At 52.6% G+C, this 15,098-nt stretch overlaps 2 protein-coding genes and 1 long non-coding RNA gene across 4 annotated transcripts in view; 1 reads left to right on the forward strand and 2 right to left on the reverse strand.

Moving 5' to 3' along the window:
* Positions 1-679: 679 nt before the first annotated feature.
* On the reverse strand, positions 680-7,356 carry ube2e3 (ubiquitin-conjugating enzyme E2E 3 (UBC4/5 homolog, yeast)). Its single transcript, XM_084689530.1, has 6 exons — positions 7,230-7,356; positions 6,056-6,260; positions 3,051-3,101; positions 1,470-1,602; positions 1,109-1,256; positions 680-843 (listed from the first exon to the last, which is right to left on the reverse strand). Exons 2-6 carry the CDS (start codon positions 6,253-6,255, stop codon positions 746-748), a joined length of 630 nt encoding a protein of 209 aa, XP_084545656.1. The 5' UTR covers positions 6,256-6,260; positions 7,230-7,356; the 3' UTR covers positions 680-745.
* LOC146234923 (uncharacterized) lies at positions 7,308-11,387 on the forward strand. 2 transcript variants are annotated; one of them, XR_014741740.1, is made up of 4 exons: positions 7,308-7,393; positions 10,363-10,519; positions 10,625-10,691; positions 11,269-11,317. It is a non-coding gene; the product is annotated as an uncharacterized LOC146234923 (long non-coding RNA). The 2 variants fall into 2 exon arrangements; XR_014741739.1 differs by lacking the exon at positions 10,625-10,691 and having other exon boundaries at positions 11,269-11,387.
* Positions 11,341-15,098, reverse strand: part of znf385b (zinc finger protein 385B) — a 55,822-nt gene continuing 52,064 nt past the window's right edge. Inside the window, exons 6-9 of the mRNA XM_084689523.1 lie at positions 14,415-14,750; positions 14,152-14,333; positions 13,854-13,955; positions 11,341-13,661 (exon numbers count right to left, since the gene is read on the reverse strand). Of these exons, the coding sequence (XP_084545649.1) occupies positions 13,449-13,661; positions 13,854-13,955; positions 14,152-14,333; positions 14,415-14,750 (833 nt within the window). The 3' untranslated portion in view covers positions 11,341-13,448. The remainder of the gene's footprint in view (positions 13,662-13,853; positions 13,956-14,151; positions 14,334-14,414; positions 14,751-15,098) is intronic.

The following is a 15,098-nucleotide window of genomic DNA, read 5'->3' on the forward strand; positions in this document are numbered from 1 at the left end:
TAGTGAACGCTAAGTACAGTAAGCTACGTTGTTCCTACTGTGGTAGAACATGCTTCACGCTAAGCAGCAGACTCTTATATTCCAGTAGTGTTTATTGTGTTTGGGTGATACACCGGAGGCTCATCGCTGCTGAGCTACAAAAAAGAAAAAACGCTTCTGGAAGTTTCTCCATTACAGACTGACAGAGGAATTACGAGTCACGACAGCATTGGAACACACGACTGGTGAGGAGGGGCCGGGCTTCACAGGAGTGACATCTTCGTCATTATCCCCATCATCATCATCGCTATTCATCTACCTCTCCCTGGGCTCAGCTTGAGAGCTTGACACAGGTCATAAATTTGACTAAAATGGACCATAATATTTGGTTGACTTGAGGAATAGTTTCCTTAATACATCACAAAATATTTTTTCGTTTGTTGAATATATCCCAAAGAAGCAAGACTTGCAAGTAGGCATTGAAACAGAACTAAATCTACATCTACAAACCTCTGCTAAGCCAGGGCTTACCAGCAGGGGGCACTGTCCCCAGTTCTCAGGGTGAACACAGGCCAGAGCCACAAGGACATTTACACAGAAGAAGAAGTCTGTATTGTAAAGGCTGGAGAAGCTCCTATCCCGGAGTCGCACCTTGCCGCAGGACAAGGTCAAGGTTTGGGGGTCAGGGGGGGGGTGGTGAAGGTCAAGGGGGGGGGGGGGGGCGAGGGGGGTCAGGGATGAGGGTCCAGGGTCCAGGCTGGTGTCACTAAGTAGCGTATCTCTTGGTCCACTGTCGTGCTATCCTGTCATGCTCCGCTCGGTTAGTCAGGTACTGAGTGGCTATGCTGCCCACCAGAGGGTCCGCTGGAGAGAGAGAGAGAGAGAGAGAGAGAGAGAGAGAGAGAGAGAGAGAGAGAGAGAGAGAGGGAGAGGGGGGGGGGGGGGGCAGAGGGGAAACAATGACCTCAGTGGTTAGGTTGGCTGTCTCCAAGTGTGTCTGTGAGGTGCCATCATCGAGGCTCTCGTGTGTCTGTACATGGCAGCCAACATTGATCTAGCCTGAATGGGTGAGGCAGCCATCTTGGCTCTCGCCTGCCTGGGTGTAGCGGCCATGTTGGCTCCAGCGTACCTGGGTTGCAGTCTGTGAGCAGGGAGCAGATGGACAGCAGCACCTTGGAGATGGTGAGGGCGGGGCTCCAGTTGTCCTTCAGGATGTCCAGACAGATGACTCCCTGGCTGTTGATGTTACAGTGGTAGATCCTGGTACGAAAAGTCACCTGACACACACAAACACACACACAGAAATGTATATCAGATATACTTGTTAACGATGTTCAGTGATGCAAGACTCGGTTCTTCACAAGCAACAGTGTGCATGCGTGTTTGTGTGTGTGAGAGAGATAGAGATATAAAGATCAATGAAGAGAGAGAGCGTGTGGGCATGTGGGTGTATTTGTGAGAGAGAGGTTGTGTGTTGATGTGTGTGTTACCTTGGGGGGTTTGAAGGGGTAGTCTGAGGAGAAGGTGATGTCCAGAAAGAAGACCCCTCCCTCGTAGACTGACCCGGGGGGGCCCAGGATGGTGGAGCGCCACTCATAGATGTTGTCTCCCTTCGGACCAGCACTGAGGACACACACACACACAACACCATAAGGACACACATGGACAAGTACGTTATACATGCTCTCCAGGTCTAGAGTGAAGGTTTGTAAATGTGACAGGAGAAGGTATTTTGGTCCTCAAGTAGTGTAAGGTTGTTTTTCTGTTGTTTAGTAGCGTGGTGGTGGTGTCGCGGTTTCCTGAATAAAATCATTTTCCAGAAGCAAAGCCCTTTCAGTAGTGTGGTAGCATACATGCAAGCTACATTATCCTCAGCATGTCTGAAACTCAAGCTGCAGTCAGACATAGAACTGGTCAGGATCATCGCCATACCTGGACCCTACACTTTTCGTTTACCGAGGCTGCACAGTACACCCCCCCGTGTAGAGGTTGATGCTGTTAGAACCGTCGGGGTTTGTTTTTGTAGCTAAATTGGTTTAGGAGCATTGAGAGCAGACAGCACAGCTTGTTGTTCAATAAACAACTGAACTGAATAACTGTCACCACAACATCTGCTTGACTGACAGTTGTATTGACCATTGAAATAACATTGAATTGGAATAATGATGGTTCAATGTAAAACAAAAGAAACAAAAGACAAAACTGAAAGAAAGTGCTCTGATGTAGTAAACGACTTTTCTCATGCGGCTGTAGCTTAGCTTGCTGCATTTCTTTGGGCGGCAGCTTCAGTCAAGTGAAGATTCATTTAGCTTAGCTCATTACACAAGTAGCTTGCCCAGCACTGCGTAGGGGTTATTACATCATTATCTGTTGAATTAAACTGCATTGAGAAGGACTGTCTCTGTAGAACTGTCTCTGTACATTCCAGGAACAGTGAGAGTCAAGAGAAGGAGGAGAGGATGGAAAGGAGGAGAGGATGGAGAGAATGGAGAGGAGGTGTTGCTGGAGGGATGGACATGAGGAGGGGACGGAGGGATGGAGAGGAGGAGAGGATGGAGTGATGAAGAGGAAGACAGGATTGAGTGAAAGAGAGGATGGAGTAATGGAGTGGAAGAGAGGACAGAGGGATGGAGAGGAAGAGAGGATGGAGTGATGGAGAGGAAGAGAGGATGGAGGGATGGAGAGGAAGAGAGGATGGAGTGATGGAGAGGAAGAGAGGATGGAGTGATGGAGAGAAAGAGAGGATGGAGGGATGGAGAGGAAGAGAGGATGGAGGGATGGAGAGGAAGAGAGGATGGAGGGATGGAGAGGAAGAGAGGATGGAGGGATGGAGAGGAAGAGAGGATGGGGGATGGAGAGGAAGAGAGGATGGAGTGATGGAGAGAAAGAGAAGATGGAGGGATGGAGAGGAAGAGAGGATGGAGTGATGGAGAGAAAGAGAGGATGGAGGGATGGAGAGGAAGAGAGGATGGGGGATGGAGAGGAAGAGAGGATGGAGTGATGGAGAGGAAGAGAGGATGGAGGGATGGAGAGGAAGAGAGGATGGAGAGGTCTGCTGTAGCAGCACACACCTGCAGTTGGGAGGAGGATCCAAGGTAATCTCAGCAAGCTCCTTCTGGATCCTGAGGAGAGAGAGACAGAGAAAGTTGGCCAAATACAAAGAATTTGCCTGTAACACTATGGCGCGTCATGCCCAGCTGCCCCCTCTAGTGGTGTCCAGTGGAACGGCAGGCAGGGCTGGAACAGCAACATGGCCGCTTCCTCTTTGTTCTCAGGCTGAAGAGACTCACCCAGCAGTCCAACTTCAGAGCCCCGCTCCCTGCCTCCCTCCTCCCCCTGCTACTCCCTCTCCAGCCAGGAGGAAACATACCCCCAGGAAGCCCCCCACTCTCCTCCCCAGACTCCACTACATGCACTTCTTACATACCAAATTCTCTTTTAAAGCTTATATGCAAATAAGGAAGGGAGGGAGGGGGGAGGGGGGAGAGGGAGGAAGGGGGGAGAGGGAGGGAGGGGGGAGGGGGAGGGAGGGGGGAGGGAGAGGGAGGGGGGAGGGAGAGGGAGGGAGGGGGGAGGGGGGAGAGGGAGGGGAGAGGGAGGAGGAAGGGGAAAGGGTTGCGCAGCAGAGCTCTGACAGAGTAACTAACAGAGACGTCAGCTAAGGAGAGTTTGGAAAGCAGGGGACGGAATGAAGACATGCCAGTGGAGTCACTTGAGTCCTACTGTCATCATCACAGTCCCCTGGACAGCGTCTCCACAAGCCTGGGGACAGAACCAGACATGGACCAGCCTGGGGACAGGACCAGACATGGACCAGCCTGGGGACCAGACATGGACCAGCCTGGGGACCAGACATGGACCAGCCTGGGGACCAGACATGGACCAGCCTGAGGACAGGACCAGACATGGACCAGCCTGGGGACAGGACCAGACATGGAGCAGCCTGGGGACCAGACATGGACCAGCCTGGGGACCAGACATGGACCAGCCTGGGGACAGGACCAGACATGGACCAGCCTGGGGACCAGACATGGACCAGCCTGGGGACCAGACATGGACCAGCCTGGGGACCAGACATGGACCAGCCTGGGGACCAGACATGGACCAGCCTGGGGACAGGACCAGACATGGAGCAGCCTGGGGACCAGACATGGACCAGCCTGGGGACCAGACATGGACCAGCCTGGGGACAGGACCAGACATGGAGCAGCCTGGGGACCAGACATGGACCAGCCTGGGGACCAGACATGGACCAGCCTGGGGACCAGACATGGACCAGCCTGGGGACAGGACCAGACATGGACCAGCCTGGGGACAGGACCAGACATGGACCAGCCTGGGGACAGGACCAGACATGGACCAGCCTGGGGACAGAACCAGACATGGAGCAGCCTGGGGACAGGACCAGACATGGTGTGCTCTCGGAGGGGGGAGCATATCCCTGGAACCGCTGGGCTCCTGAGTTGGATCAGCAGGATTCGAGCTCGCTGATTGTAAATGAACTGAACTGTAGCCGATAGCCATGAAGGAACCCAATCGGAGACACTTAGCAGGCGCTCTGGGTGTGTGGGATCAGGCGGTTGGGGCAGAGCTTATTCACATGTGGCGTGTGTCATCTTTTAGAACAGGCTGGATGACAAGTGACATCAGAGGGGAAGGCCCATCTGACAGCCGCACCTCACACTGCATGACAACCAGCAGCCTACCAGGCCATCAGCCTACCAGGCCAGAAGCCTGCCAATTCAGCCTGCCAGTCCAGCAGCCTGCCAGTTCAGCCTGCCAGTTCAGCCTGCCAGTTCAGCAGCCTGCCAGTTCAGCCTGCCAGTTCAGCCTGCCAGTTCAGCAACATACCCCTCCAGCCTACCAGCCCAACAGCCTGCCAGTCCAGCCTGCCAGTTCAGCCTGCCAGTTCAGCCTGCCAGTCCAGCATCCTGCCAGTCCAGCCTACCAGCCCAGCAACCTGCCAGTTCAGCCTGCCAGTCCAGCCTACCAGCCCAACAGCCTACCAGCCCAACAGCCTACCAGTCCAGCCTGCCAGCCCAGCAGCCTACCAGCCCAACAACCTACCAGTCCAGCCTGCCAGTCCAGCAGCCTGCCAGCCCAACAGCCTACCAGTCCAGCTTGCCAGTCCAGCAGCCTGCCAGCCCAACAGCCTACCAGTCCAGCCTGCCAGTCCAGCCTGCCAGTCCAGCAGCCTACCAGCCCAGCAGCCTGCCAGTTCAGCCTGCCAGTCCAGCCTACCAGCCCAACAGCCTACCAGTCCAGCCTTCCAGTCCAGCAGCCTGCCAGTCTAACAGCCTACCAGTCCAACAGCCTGCCAGTTCAGCCTGCCAGTCCAGCCTACCAGCCCTACAGCCTACCAGTCCAGCCTTCCAGTCGAGCAGCCTGCCAGTCTAACAGCCTACCAGTCCAACAGCCTGCCAGTTCAGCCTGCCAGTTCAGCCTACCAGCCCAACAGCCTACCAGTCCAGCCTGCCAGTCCAGCAGCCTGCCAGCCCAACAGCCTACCAGTCCAGCCTGCCAGTCCAGCAGCCTACCAGCCCAGCAGCCTGCCAGTCCAGCAGCCTGCCAGTCCAGCCTACCAGCCCAACAGCCTACCAGTCCAGCCTGCCAGTCCAGCTGGCTGCCAGTCCAACAGCCTCCCAGTCCAACAGCCTGCCAGTCCAACAGCCTACCAGTCCAGCCCAACAGCCTACCAGTCCAGCCTGCCAGTCCAGCAGCCTGCCAGTCCAACAGCCTACCAGTCCAACAGCCTGCCAGTCCAACACCCTTCTAGTCCAGCCTACCAGTCCAGCAGCCAACCAGTCCAGTAGCCTGCTAGTCCAGTCCAGCAGCCTACGTGTTCAGCAGTCTTCCAGTCCAGCCAAGACTCTCAGTGGAGGGTCTTGTATAAATCTTCCTTCCATCACAACTACCTGACCTGAACTCTGCATCTAGGCTATACAGAGGAACATATATAGATTCAGTCTTATCATATGGTCGATAATGTCTATAATCTTCCCTGAGACTTTAACCAGAGAGAGGGGGAGGGAGAGAAAGCGAGAGAGAAAGAGGAAAAGCGAGCGGGGGTCTCTACCTTTTTGCGCTGGTAGACAGCTTGGCAGTGGTCTTGCTCGACAGTTTGGTGCTCTTCTTCTGTTGCTGAGGAGGAGCGGGTGGTTTACGCTCCTCGGTGTCTTCTGGCTCCGGCACCGGAGGGTCTCTCTGGTCTGCATCCGAGCTGCCACTGCTGGTGCTCGGACTCTCGTCGTCTGACCGCTGCCTGTCACTCGACATTCTCCCTTTCGGTTGCACAAATAGTTCAGAGACTCGTCAGAACTTTGGTTGCACGTGATAAACAATGATCAATCAGCGACCCCGCGTGTAGGAGACATCAGCCGATATATAGGCCTATAATTGACACATTTTCGTCAAAACATGCCTGACAGTGAGAAGCTTAAAAATGCTATTAAAGAACCACCAAAGCTTACGGTGTGTTCTGGAGTGATTAGGTTAGGACTAATCTAATTTTAATCAAATACAAGAGTGACAGCATGTATTTAATCTACGCCTATCTGGGCTATTACATTGAGTTTCCCTTCATGAAATCTGACCAATTTTGTCTCGAATCTTCAAAGCTGTGGCAGCATGTAAACATTGATAGCCTATTGTAGCGAGTTTGTGTCCGTGTCAATAATAATGTAGGCAGCGGTCTGCCTGTGACAGTGAGAGAGGTGACAGTTTCCACAGTCTCAATTTGAGTGTCTAATACCCGCTAAAGGAGATCTTTCCCCGGACTGGGTAGACGTGAGAAGCCACGCAATAATGCGAATATGACACAGAGCGCTCGGATTCATAACCACCAGCGCGCAAATATTGGTGGGAGAATGCGAATCGAGATCTGCAAGGAGAGCATTATTGCACCTATTCGCAGCGAGGGGGGCTGACTGGCCGAGCTACATAAAACATTCCATGTTTCCCTCCCTTGCGGGGGTAGAGCGTCGTTCCTGGCGACGAATACGATCGGGTGACGAAAAGTCATTTGACGCATTCTATGTCTCTGTAAAACAGTGCGGAGACGGTCTCCAAAACCTTAACGAGAAGAGGTTTGTTATGGTCGGAGACTCTCCAGTATCAGCATGGTGTACCAACTGATGCGTGAAGTCTGTCCAGGGAGCTCCCTCCAGACGACAGCGCCGAAAACACCGAAAAAGGACGACGTTTACCCCTCCAGCCCCCACTCTCGCCGGTCCTTAGAGGTTCGACCTTACCTTAGTCGTGTTCTCGTCTCGGTCCGGGCTGGTAGGAGGGAGATAAATCCGGTGAAAACGGGGCCGGGAAGACGACGGTCTCCGGCCAAGCTGCGAACATTGGAGGGTAGGAAGGAGAGCGAGGACTGTAGTTTTGGTCAATGGCGGAAAGGGGGCGCTAAGTGGTGAGGACTTGTGGCTTTGAGTCAAAAAGATTCTCACTTCACAAGCACTCTCACTTTACACTTCTATCCTGTTGAATAATTCCGAAACACTTATACTGTGAGACATAAGACGTAGTTGTCAGGTAAGAGAGCACTGAACACAGCAGTGGTATCCTGGCCTATGAAGTTCAGATATCTGGAGGACAATAATACTCGAGTCGACTGTCATTTAATGAATCTGGGTAAGTTTTTCTTGATGACAGGCGGAAGAACGAACAGGCAGTGTTATCCGTTGCCCCTGTCCTATAAAGCACCCATTCATTTGGAAGTCGTTATCACTCGTTCTACTGTAACACACGTTGCCGCAACAAAATGTTTACCGCTCTATTGTCACTGTTGTCTAGGGGGTTACCGAGTTGGGTTGCATAGGCTACTCGAAAGGTGCGTGTAAGTCTGTCTAACAGTCAACTCATCTACCATACTGTCACATACAATTGTCCAGATGGCGTGGGAAAATACATTTCATTTACATACAAAGTTAAAGTACATTTCAAAATGGCCTAAAAGGATTCACAAGGTCCTAAGAACCAGATAGAGAGTACATATTAACATACATTTTTCATCATACAGCTGGCTGCTGCATGTTAGAGACACGCACACACGCACATAACTCTATTGTACATTCATATGCGTACAAGATTTTGCCCCTCTCCACCCCAAGACTCTCTCTCTCTCTCTCTCTCTTTCTCTCTCTCTCCCTATCTCTCTCTCTCTCTCTCTCTCTCACATGCAGTAAGGTTGTAGCAGCACCAGGGCTTGCAGGCATGTAGACACAGTCCCTCTGCTAGCCTGAGTCATTGGTACAACAGCCAAACACAGCAACCCACAGAACGCTGTGATCTGATGTTCCTCTCTCTCTCTCTCTCTCTCTCTCTCTCTCTCTCTCTCTCTCTCTCTCTCTCTCTCTCTCTCTCTCTCTCTCTCTCTCTCTCTCTCTGTCTCTCTCTCTCACTCACTCACTCACTCACTCACTCACTCTCTCTCTCTCTCTCTCTCTCTCTCTCTCTCTCTCTCTCTCTCTCTCTCTCTCTCTCTCTCTCTCTCTTTCTCTCACTCACTCACTCACTCTCTCTCTCTCTCTCTCTCTCTCTCTCTCTCTCTCTCTCTCTCTCTCTCTCTCTCTCTCTCTCTCTCTCTCTCTCTCTCTCTCTCTCTCTTTCTCTCACTCACTCACTCACTCACTCACTCACTCACTCACTCACTCACTCACTCACTCACTCACTCTCTCTCTCTCTCTCTCTCTCTCTTTCTCACTCACACTCTCTCTCTCTCTTTCTGTCTCTCTCTTTCTGTCTCTCTCTTTCTCTCTCTCTCTCTCTATCTCACTCTCTATCCCTTTCTCTCTCTCTCTCTCTCTCTCTCTCTCTCTCTCTCTCTCTCTCTCTCTCTCTCTCTCTCTCTCTCTCTCTCTCTCTCTCTCTCTCTCTCTCTCTCTCTCTTTCTCACTCTCTATCCCTTTCTCTCTCTCTCTCTCTCTCTCTCTCTCTCTCTCTCTCTCTCTCTCTCTATCCCTTTCTCTTTCTCTTTCTCTCTCCTTCTATCTCTCTGGTAGGTGGGCTATTTCTGGATGAGTTAAAAGTCCCTCTAGGATCTGTGGGTTTGTGTGTGTGTATGTGTGTATACGTGCGTGTTCTCATAGCTCCTTGCAGCTCTTGACCACTATAGTTTGTTCAACAGTCGTGTTTCTGCCGTAGCCCTGGTCAGCACCATCTCCATGAACACAGAGAGATTCGCTCCCTCTCTCTTTCGGCCCGTCTATTCCTCTTCCGTTGCTTGCTTCTTTCCTTCTCTTTTTTCCCGTGGCTGTCTTTTCCTCTCTCACTCTCTCCTCTCTCAGCTCCCCCCCCCCATCCCCCCACCCCCTCTCCTCTCTCTCAGCTCCCCCCCCATCCCCCCACCCACTCTCCTCTCTCTCAGCCCCCCCCCCATCCCCCCACCCCCTCCCCGCTCTCTGGCTCAGTGGGCTCCATTGTCTGAACCCTGTGTTATTACCATGGTGGAGGCTTCCTGCTGGAGAAAGTGAAATTTGCCTCATAAATAAAGCTCAGTAATTATTGCAGCTGAAAGAAGCTGGGAGGGAGAAAGAGAAAGAAGGAGAGAGTGAGAAAGAGGAGGGAGAGAGACAGCGAGGGAGAGGGAGAAAGAAAGAGAGAGAGGGGGGGGAAGAGAGACAGTGAAGGAGATAGGGAGAGAGAAAGAGAGAGAGAGGAGCAATAGAGAGATTCATTCCTCCTGCTGTGACTGGATGGCAGACTAGGAGTGCTGAAGCGATCCTCTCTTTCCCTCTCTCTCCTCCCTGTCCCTCTCTCCCTCTCTCTGTCTCTCTGTCTCACTCCCCCCCCCCCCCCCCTCTCTCTCTCATCTGATTTCTACCGGGCTGGCTCTGGAAGGATGCATGGCCCACCTCAAATCTCACCTTGCCCATCTTATTAATATTGTGTCATCATGTATCAAATACACATCCAAGCTGGCCCATATGTTTCTATTAACCAGACTCTACTGCCTAATCACACTCGGAGGACACTGGAAGGAGGCTGTTGCCTTGAGCTGTTGAAGGATGGGAGACCCTCCAGAGGACTTGATAGCCTTTCCAGTTCCAGACAAGCACACATCTTACTATGGTGCTGGGTGGAAACCACCTCAAGTAGACACAGCAGTTTAGAAGTTAGACAGACAGAGATAAACAGACTGACAGGTAGACAGACAGATATAGAGACAGGCAGGCAGACAAGCAGGCAGACAGACAGACAGACAGGCAGGCAGAGAGCATCAACACCGACCTCTAACCCTAACCCTTTCTCATCTTCTTTCACTCCTTCTCTGCTCCTCATCTCTCAATCTCTCGCCCTCCAAATCTTGTTCTCGGTCTCACCGCGTAAACATAACATGCACTCTTTCTTCACATATGCGGTTTCACTTCATCACTTCAGGTTTCCTCATGTCTGGGTCAGTCTGCCTCCCTGCTCCTCTAAGGCCTGCACCGGTCCATGGGCTAGCTTGCTGCATCTTGAACTTATGACAGTTGGAGACCTAACTACAGTTCCCATGCCACCACCTGCTGTTGCTGACTCTGATAGGTCAACTCAGGTAAGCCTGCCCAGCTCAGCTAAAACTTCATGACAGAAACCGTGATGGGCGAGGCTACATGTAGCTTCTGTGGTGTAACAGCTAACACTCTTACCTGTTGGATAGGAAGTGTCAGGTTCCGATGCTGCAGGGGTGTGTGGTCTGACAGAGGAACTGAAAATGCGGCTGAACGGTGAGATTGTTGAGGATATTCATAAACCGAAACACACACCTCCTGCTCCTTGTGAATAGCCCTCTCATGGATTTTCCCCCTCCAAACCCAATTTGGTAGTCGTCTCATTCGACTCAATGAATCCATCATTATCAGGTGTGCCAGATGAGGCATGTGTGGAAACCTACAGTGTGGCTGCCCTCCAGGAACAGCGTAGGGCAGACCCCGAACCACCAAGCTGTTAGGTTTGGGTGGTGAAATGATTTGTGGCTCTGTTATATATTCATCCAGCAGAGGGCAGCACGCATCAGTACATGCTCTGCCTGGGTAGTGTCGACATCATAGCAGAGTGCCGTGTCTAATCGGAGAAACTTGATACCTGAACGAGTGTTCTCTTTGAAATTAAATGGATTTATGTTTGTTTTGTTTGAGTCCTTCTTCTCCGGCACGCTCTCTCCTCTGATTTTGCTTCTTTTCTCCTCCTCCCTTCTCCCCTTTCTCCCTCTCAACTCCGTCCCCCCCCTGGCCCTCTCTCTCTCTCTCTCTCTCTCTCTCTCTCTCTCTCTCTCTCTCCTCTTCCGCCCCTCTCCCACCACAGGGTGGCCCCGGTGAGCCGTGGAACAGCTGGATTCTTCATCAACCACAGGAGTCCACCATCCGACCAAGAACAAACGCTCAGGATTTTTAATAAAACAAATGTGTCGACAAACAAAAAGATGATAAACAACGGCATATCTACAAATAAAACTGGATCCACATCTGCATAATCGCATCATAAAAAATAATTTCAGAATAAATACTGTACATGTCCTTGGAAGAAGGATACAAGAGTTTGTCTCCTTCCCACCCACTTGTGTCTCATCAAACCCAACCAATCACAGAGCCGCGCGGTGTTTGCTATCACTGGGCCACGGAAAAAAGGAAATGCAACAATCGGAAACAAAATCATCAAATATATCACTTTGTTAGAAGGGGAACATTTTAGTATTCGTCTACGTACTTTACGGAGTAGGAGGGATTGCTTTTAAAACTTTAGTCATAAATTCTCTCTGTCCTCCCCCCCCGCCCCTCTCTCCTCTGCAGAAGGGGGCGGGGGGGGGGGGACATGCCACACAGTTGCTAAACATGTGAAGAAATGCACCAATGGGAGCACTGGCTTGGGACTCCGACAGCTTCTTTGACTTGCTGGTAGAAAGTCGGACAGTCATTGCTGCATGCCTTCCATGTACTGGGCTGTGGGCAGAGCCAGGGCCATATATACAGCACAATGCTATATTCCATATAAGGCCCTGGTAACCGACACTGTAGCATAGAAAACTCAGTTTCTTTACATTATTGCATCATAAACCACAAGACTGCAGTTTCATTACGAATGAGGGATCGAAGAGGGAACAAAGGCCCGTGGGTGTTGTAGTCCTGCTCGACTGCAGGGTGATAAGTTGTAGTCCTGCTGGGGAGCCCGGCGGGATGTGGTCACAACAGGAAGTTGTCCTTGAAGCTCGTTATCCAGGCCTCTCTCAGGTGCTGTCTAGACTCGTGCTGGGCAGTGACGCGGCAGCATCAACACACTGTTGCTCGAGCAACACACAACGTCTGGCGGGGGTCATTCTTAATGAAAATGGCGCCTGATTCAAGGAACGATGTCATTCGAAAGTCTTCGTAATCACACCCTGCTGGAAAATAGGTTGTTCCTGTAGTATGTGACTAACATACTGATATTCTGTAATATAATACGTAGGGGAGGACTGAGATGGCAACATATTGAGACAACTGTCTGAAGAGGGGATGGTTCTAACCAACAGTCTACTGTGTACAGCCCACAGGACTATACTAGGATAGACCAAGATTAGGTAGGACTGAAACAGGACAAGACCAGATCAGACATGACTAGACTAAAAACAGAGGTAATGGTGGAGTTTGAGACGTTGGACCGTTTCATACAAAAACACACAAACACACAAAGACACACACAGACGCGCTATAGTTGTCCATTCACCCAACAAGGAAGACTGGGATAATTCAAGTCATTCAGGAAGCGCAGTGGCGCTCATTACTCGAGCAGGATGTGACATCATTCTGATCCTCTGTCCTCAGGACCAGCCAGGAAGAGGCTTCTCAGCTCCCCAGGACACTGTAGACAAGTAGAGCTGCTGACATCTGGTACACTAACAAGTGCACTTCCAGTACTTAGTGCACAACGGTAGTACATGGAAGGGGTCTGGGGGAAATGCTCCGTACGGCGGAGGCCAGGCTGTGAGTAGTGATACTGTACTGGTGAGGTACACTGGGGGGGATGGCTGAGCTGTGGCTGGGGCTCTGCTATGTGTGGTCAGAGGTCTGGCTCTGCTGACGACAGGTCTCTCTCCTTCAGGTTCTCTCTCCTCCAGGTCTCTCTCCTCCAGGTTCTCTCTCCTCCAGGTCTCTCTCCTCCAGGTTCTCTCTCCTCCAGGTCTTTCTCCTCCAGGTTCTCTCTCCTCCAGGTCTCTCTCCTCCAGGTCTCTCTCCTCCAGGTCTCTCTCCTCCAGGTTCTCCCTCCTCTAGGTTCTCTGTCCTTCAGGTCTCTCTCCTCCAGGTCTCTCTCCTCCAGGTTCTCTCTCCTCCAGGTCTCTCTCCTCCAGGTTCTCTCTCTTGTCTGGTCTTCTCCACACTCACAGAGGGTTCTGGGCGGGGCAGGGCAGCCCAGGCAGGGCAGCCCAGGCAGGGCAGGGCTTGGCTGGGTGACTGGCTGGGAGGAGGGGGCAGCCCTGGGCTGAGAGCTGTCGGCAGGAGGCTTGCTGATCAGTAGGGGGCAAAGAGGATGGAGCCAGTGGTGGGTCTGATGGGCCCCGGGGCTGCTCGGAGGAAGGAGTGGGGCAGGGCGGCCGTCTGGAAGATGGAGGGGCTGGGCCGGGGGTGGAGGGAGATGGAGGGGACAGAGGTGGGGCAGAACGGGGAGGACAGGAAGGTGGGAGTGAGCGGCTTCACCAGGTCGGTCTGGAGGGCCAGCTTAGCCTGGAGGAGAGGAGAGGAGGATGGAAGAGGAGGACAGGAGAGGAGGATGAAAGAGGAGGAGATGACAAGAGAGGATGAATGAGAAGAGCGAAGGAGAGAGGAGAGAAGTCCGTGAGTATCATATACCCAAAGACACACATATAACACACACACACACACAGATGTGTATGGAGGGGGTTGGAGCGTACGTACAGCCAGGGTGTTGGAGCCGCGCTGCTGCTTGTTGTAAGGGCTGTACTTGGGCTTCATGGGTTTGCCTGCCACTCGGTCCTTATGTCTCCTGCTGGTGATGTGCTATAACACACACACACACACACACAGACACACACACACAGACACACACACACACACACAGACACACACACACAGACCCACACACACACACACAGACCCCCCCCCCCACACACACACACACACAGACTTATGTCAGATTTAAACCGGTGAATGTGTGCGTTGGTGCCTAGGTGATGAGTGTGTGTGTGTGTTGTACCTGTTTGAGCTGAATCTCAGAGTTGACGTGGACATCACAGATCTGGCAGTGGAAGGTCTTGTTCTGCAGGCCGGAGCCCTTCAGCACGCTGGGCTGGATCTTCAGCTTGGCCCCCGGCCGCGGGTACGCCTTGATGGGCCCCGCCCCCGTCCGCGCCTCCAGCATCGTCTTGTGTTTGGACCCTACAGGGGGGCGGTGAACGCCCCGGTTAAACCAAACACACACAGACCCACACACACACACAGACCCACACACACACCTACCTGTGTTGTGGGCCTCTAGTTGAGACAGAGAGTTGACAGCTACTTTGCATAGAGAACAGTAGAGCAGCTTCTTGGCCTTTTCCTCTTCCGACTCGGCCGTGGGCGTGGCCTGTGTGGCCAGGGCGGGGCCGGGGGTGGAGCCTGGCTTGACACAGCTCTTCAGGGCGAGGCCCAGGGCGGTGGCGGCCGGGAGAGGGGGGCAGGGGCTGGTCGGGGCTGGGGCCGGGGCCGGGGCGATGGCAGGGGCGTCCCCCCTGGGCTGGCCGAGGCTGGGGGAGAGGAGAGGGGGAGGAAGAGGAGCCGAGGACTCCTCTGGGCTTGGAGGGGCAATACACTCTGAGAGAGAGAGAAAGAGAGAGAGACACAGAGAGAGAGAGAGACAGACAGACAGAGAGAGACAGAGAGAGAGGAGAGAGACAGACAGAGAGAGACAGAGAGAGAGGAGAGAGACAGAGAGAGAGAGAGAGAAAGAGAGAGAGAGGGGGGAGGGAAGGGTTAGGGAGGGACAGAGAAAGAGAAGGTTAGTGCAGTTTTTTTTTCTCCTGCTTTTCTCAGTGTACTACTTCTACTGCTGCTATGTGTGTGTACGTGTTTGTGTTTGTGTGTGTATGTGTGTGCGTGTGTCTGTGTGTATGTGTTTGTGAGTGTATGTGTGTGTGTCCTTGTACGCGTGTATGTGTGTGC

This window comes from Hypomesus nipponensis, chromosome 23, assembly GCF_054491055.1.
Source record: "Hypomesus nipponensis isolate SF chromosome 23, ASM5449105v1, whole genome shotgun sequence".
Lineage (NCBI taxonomy): Eukaryota > Metazoa > Chordata > Actinopteri > Osmeriformes > Osmeridae > Hypomesus > Hypomesus nipponensis.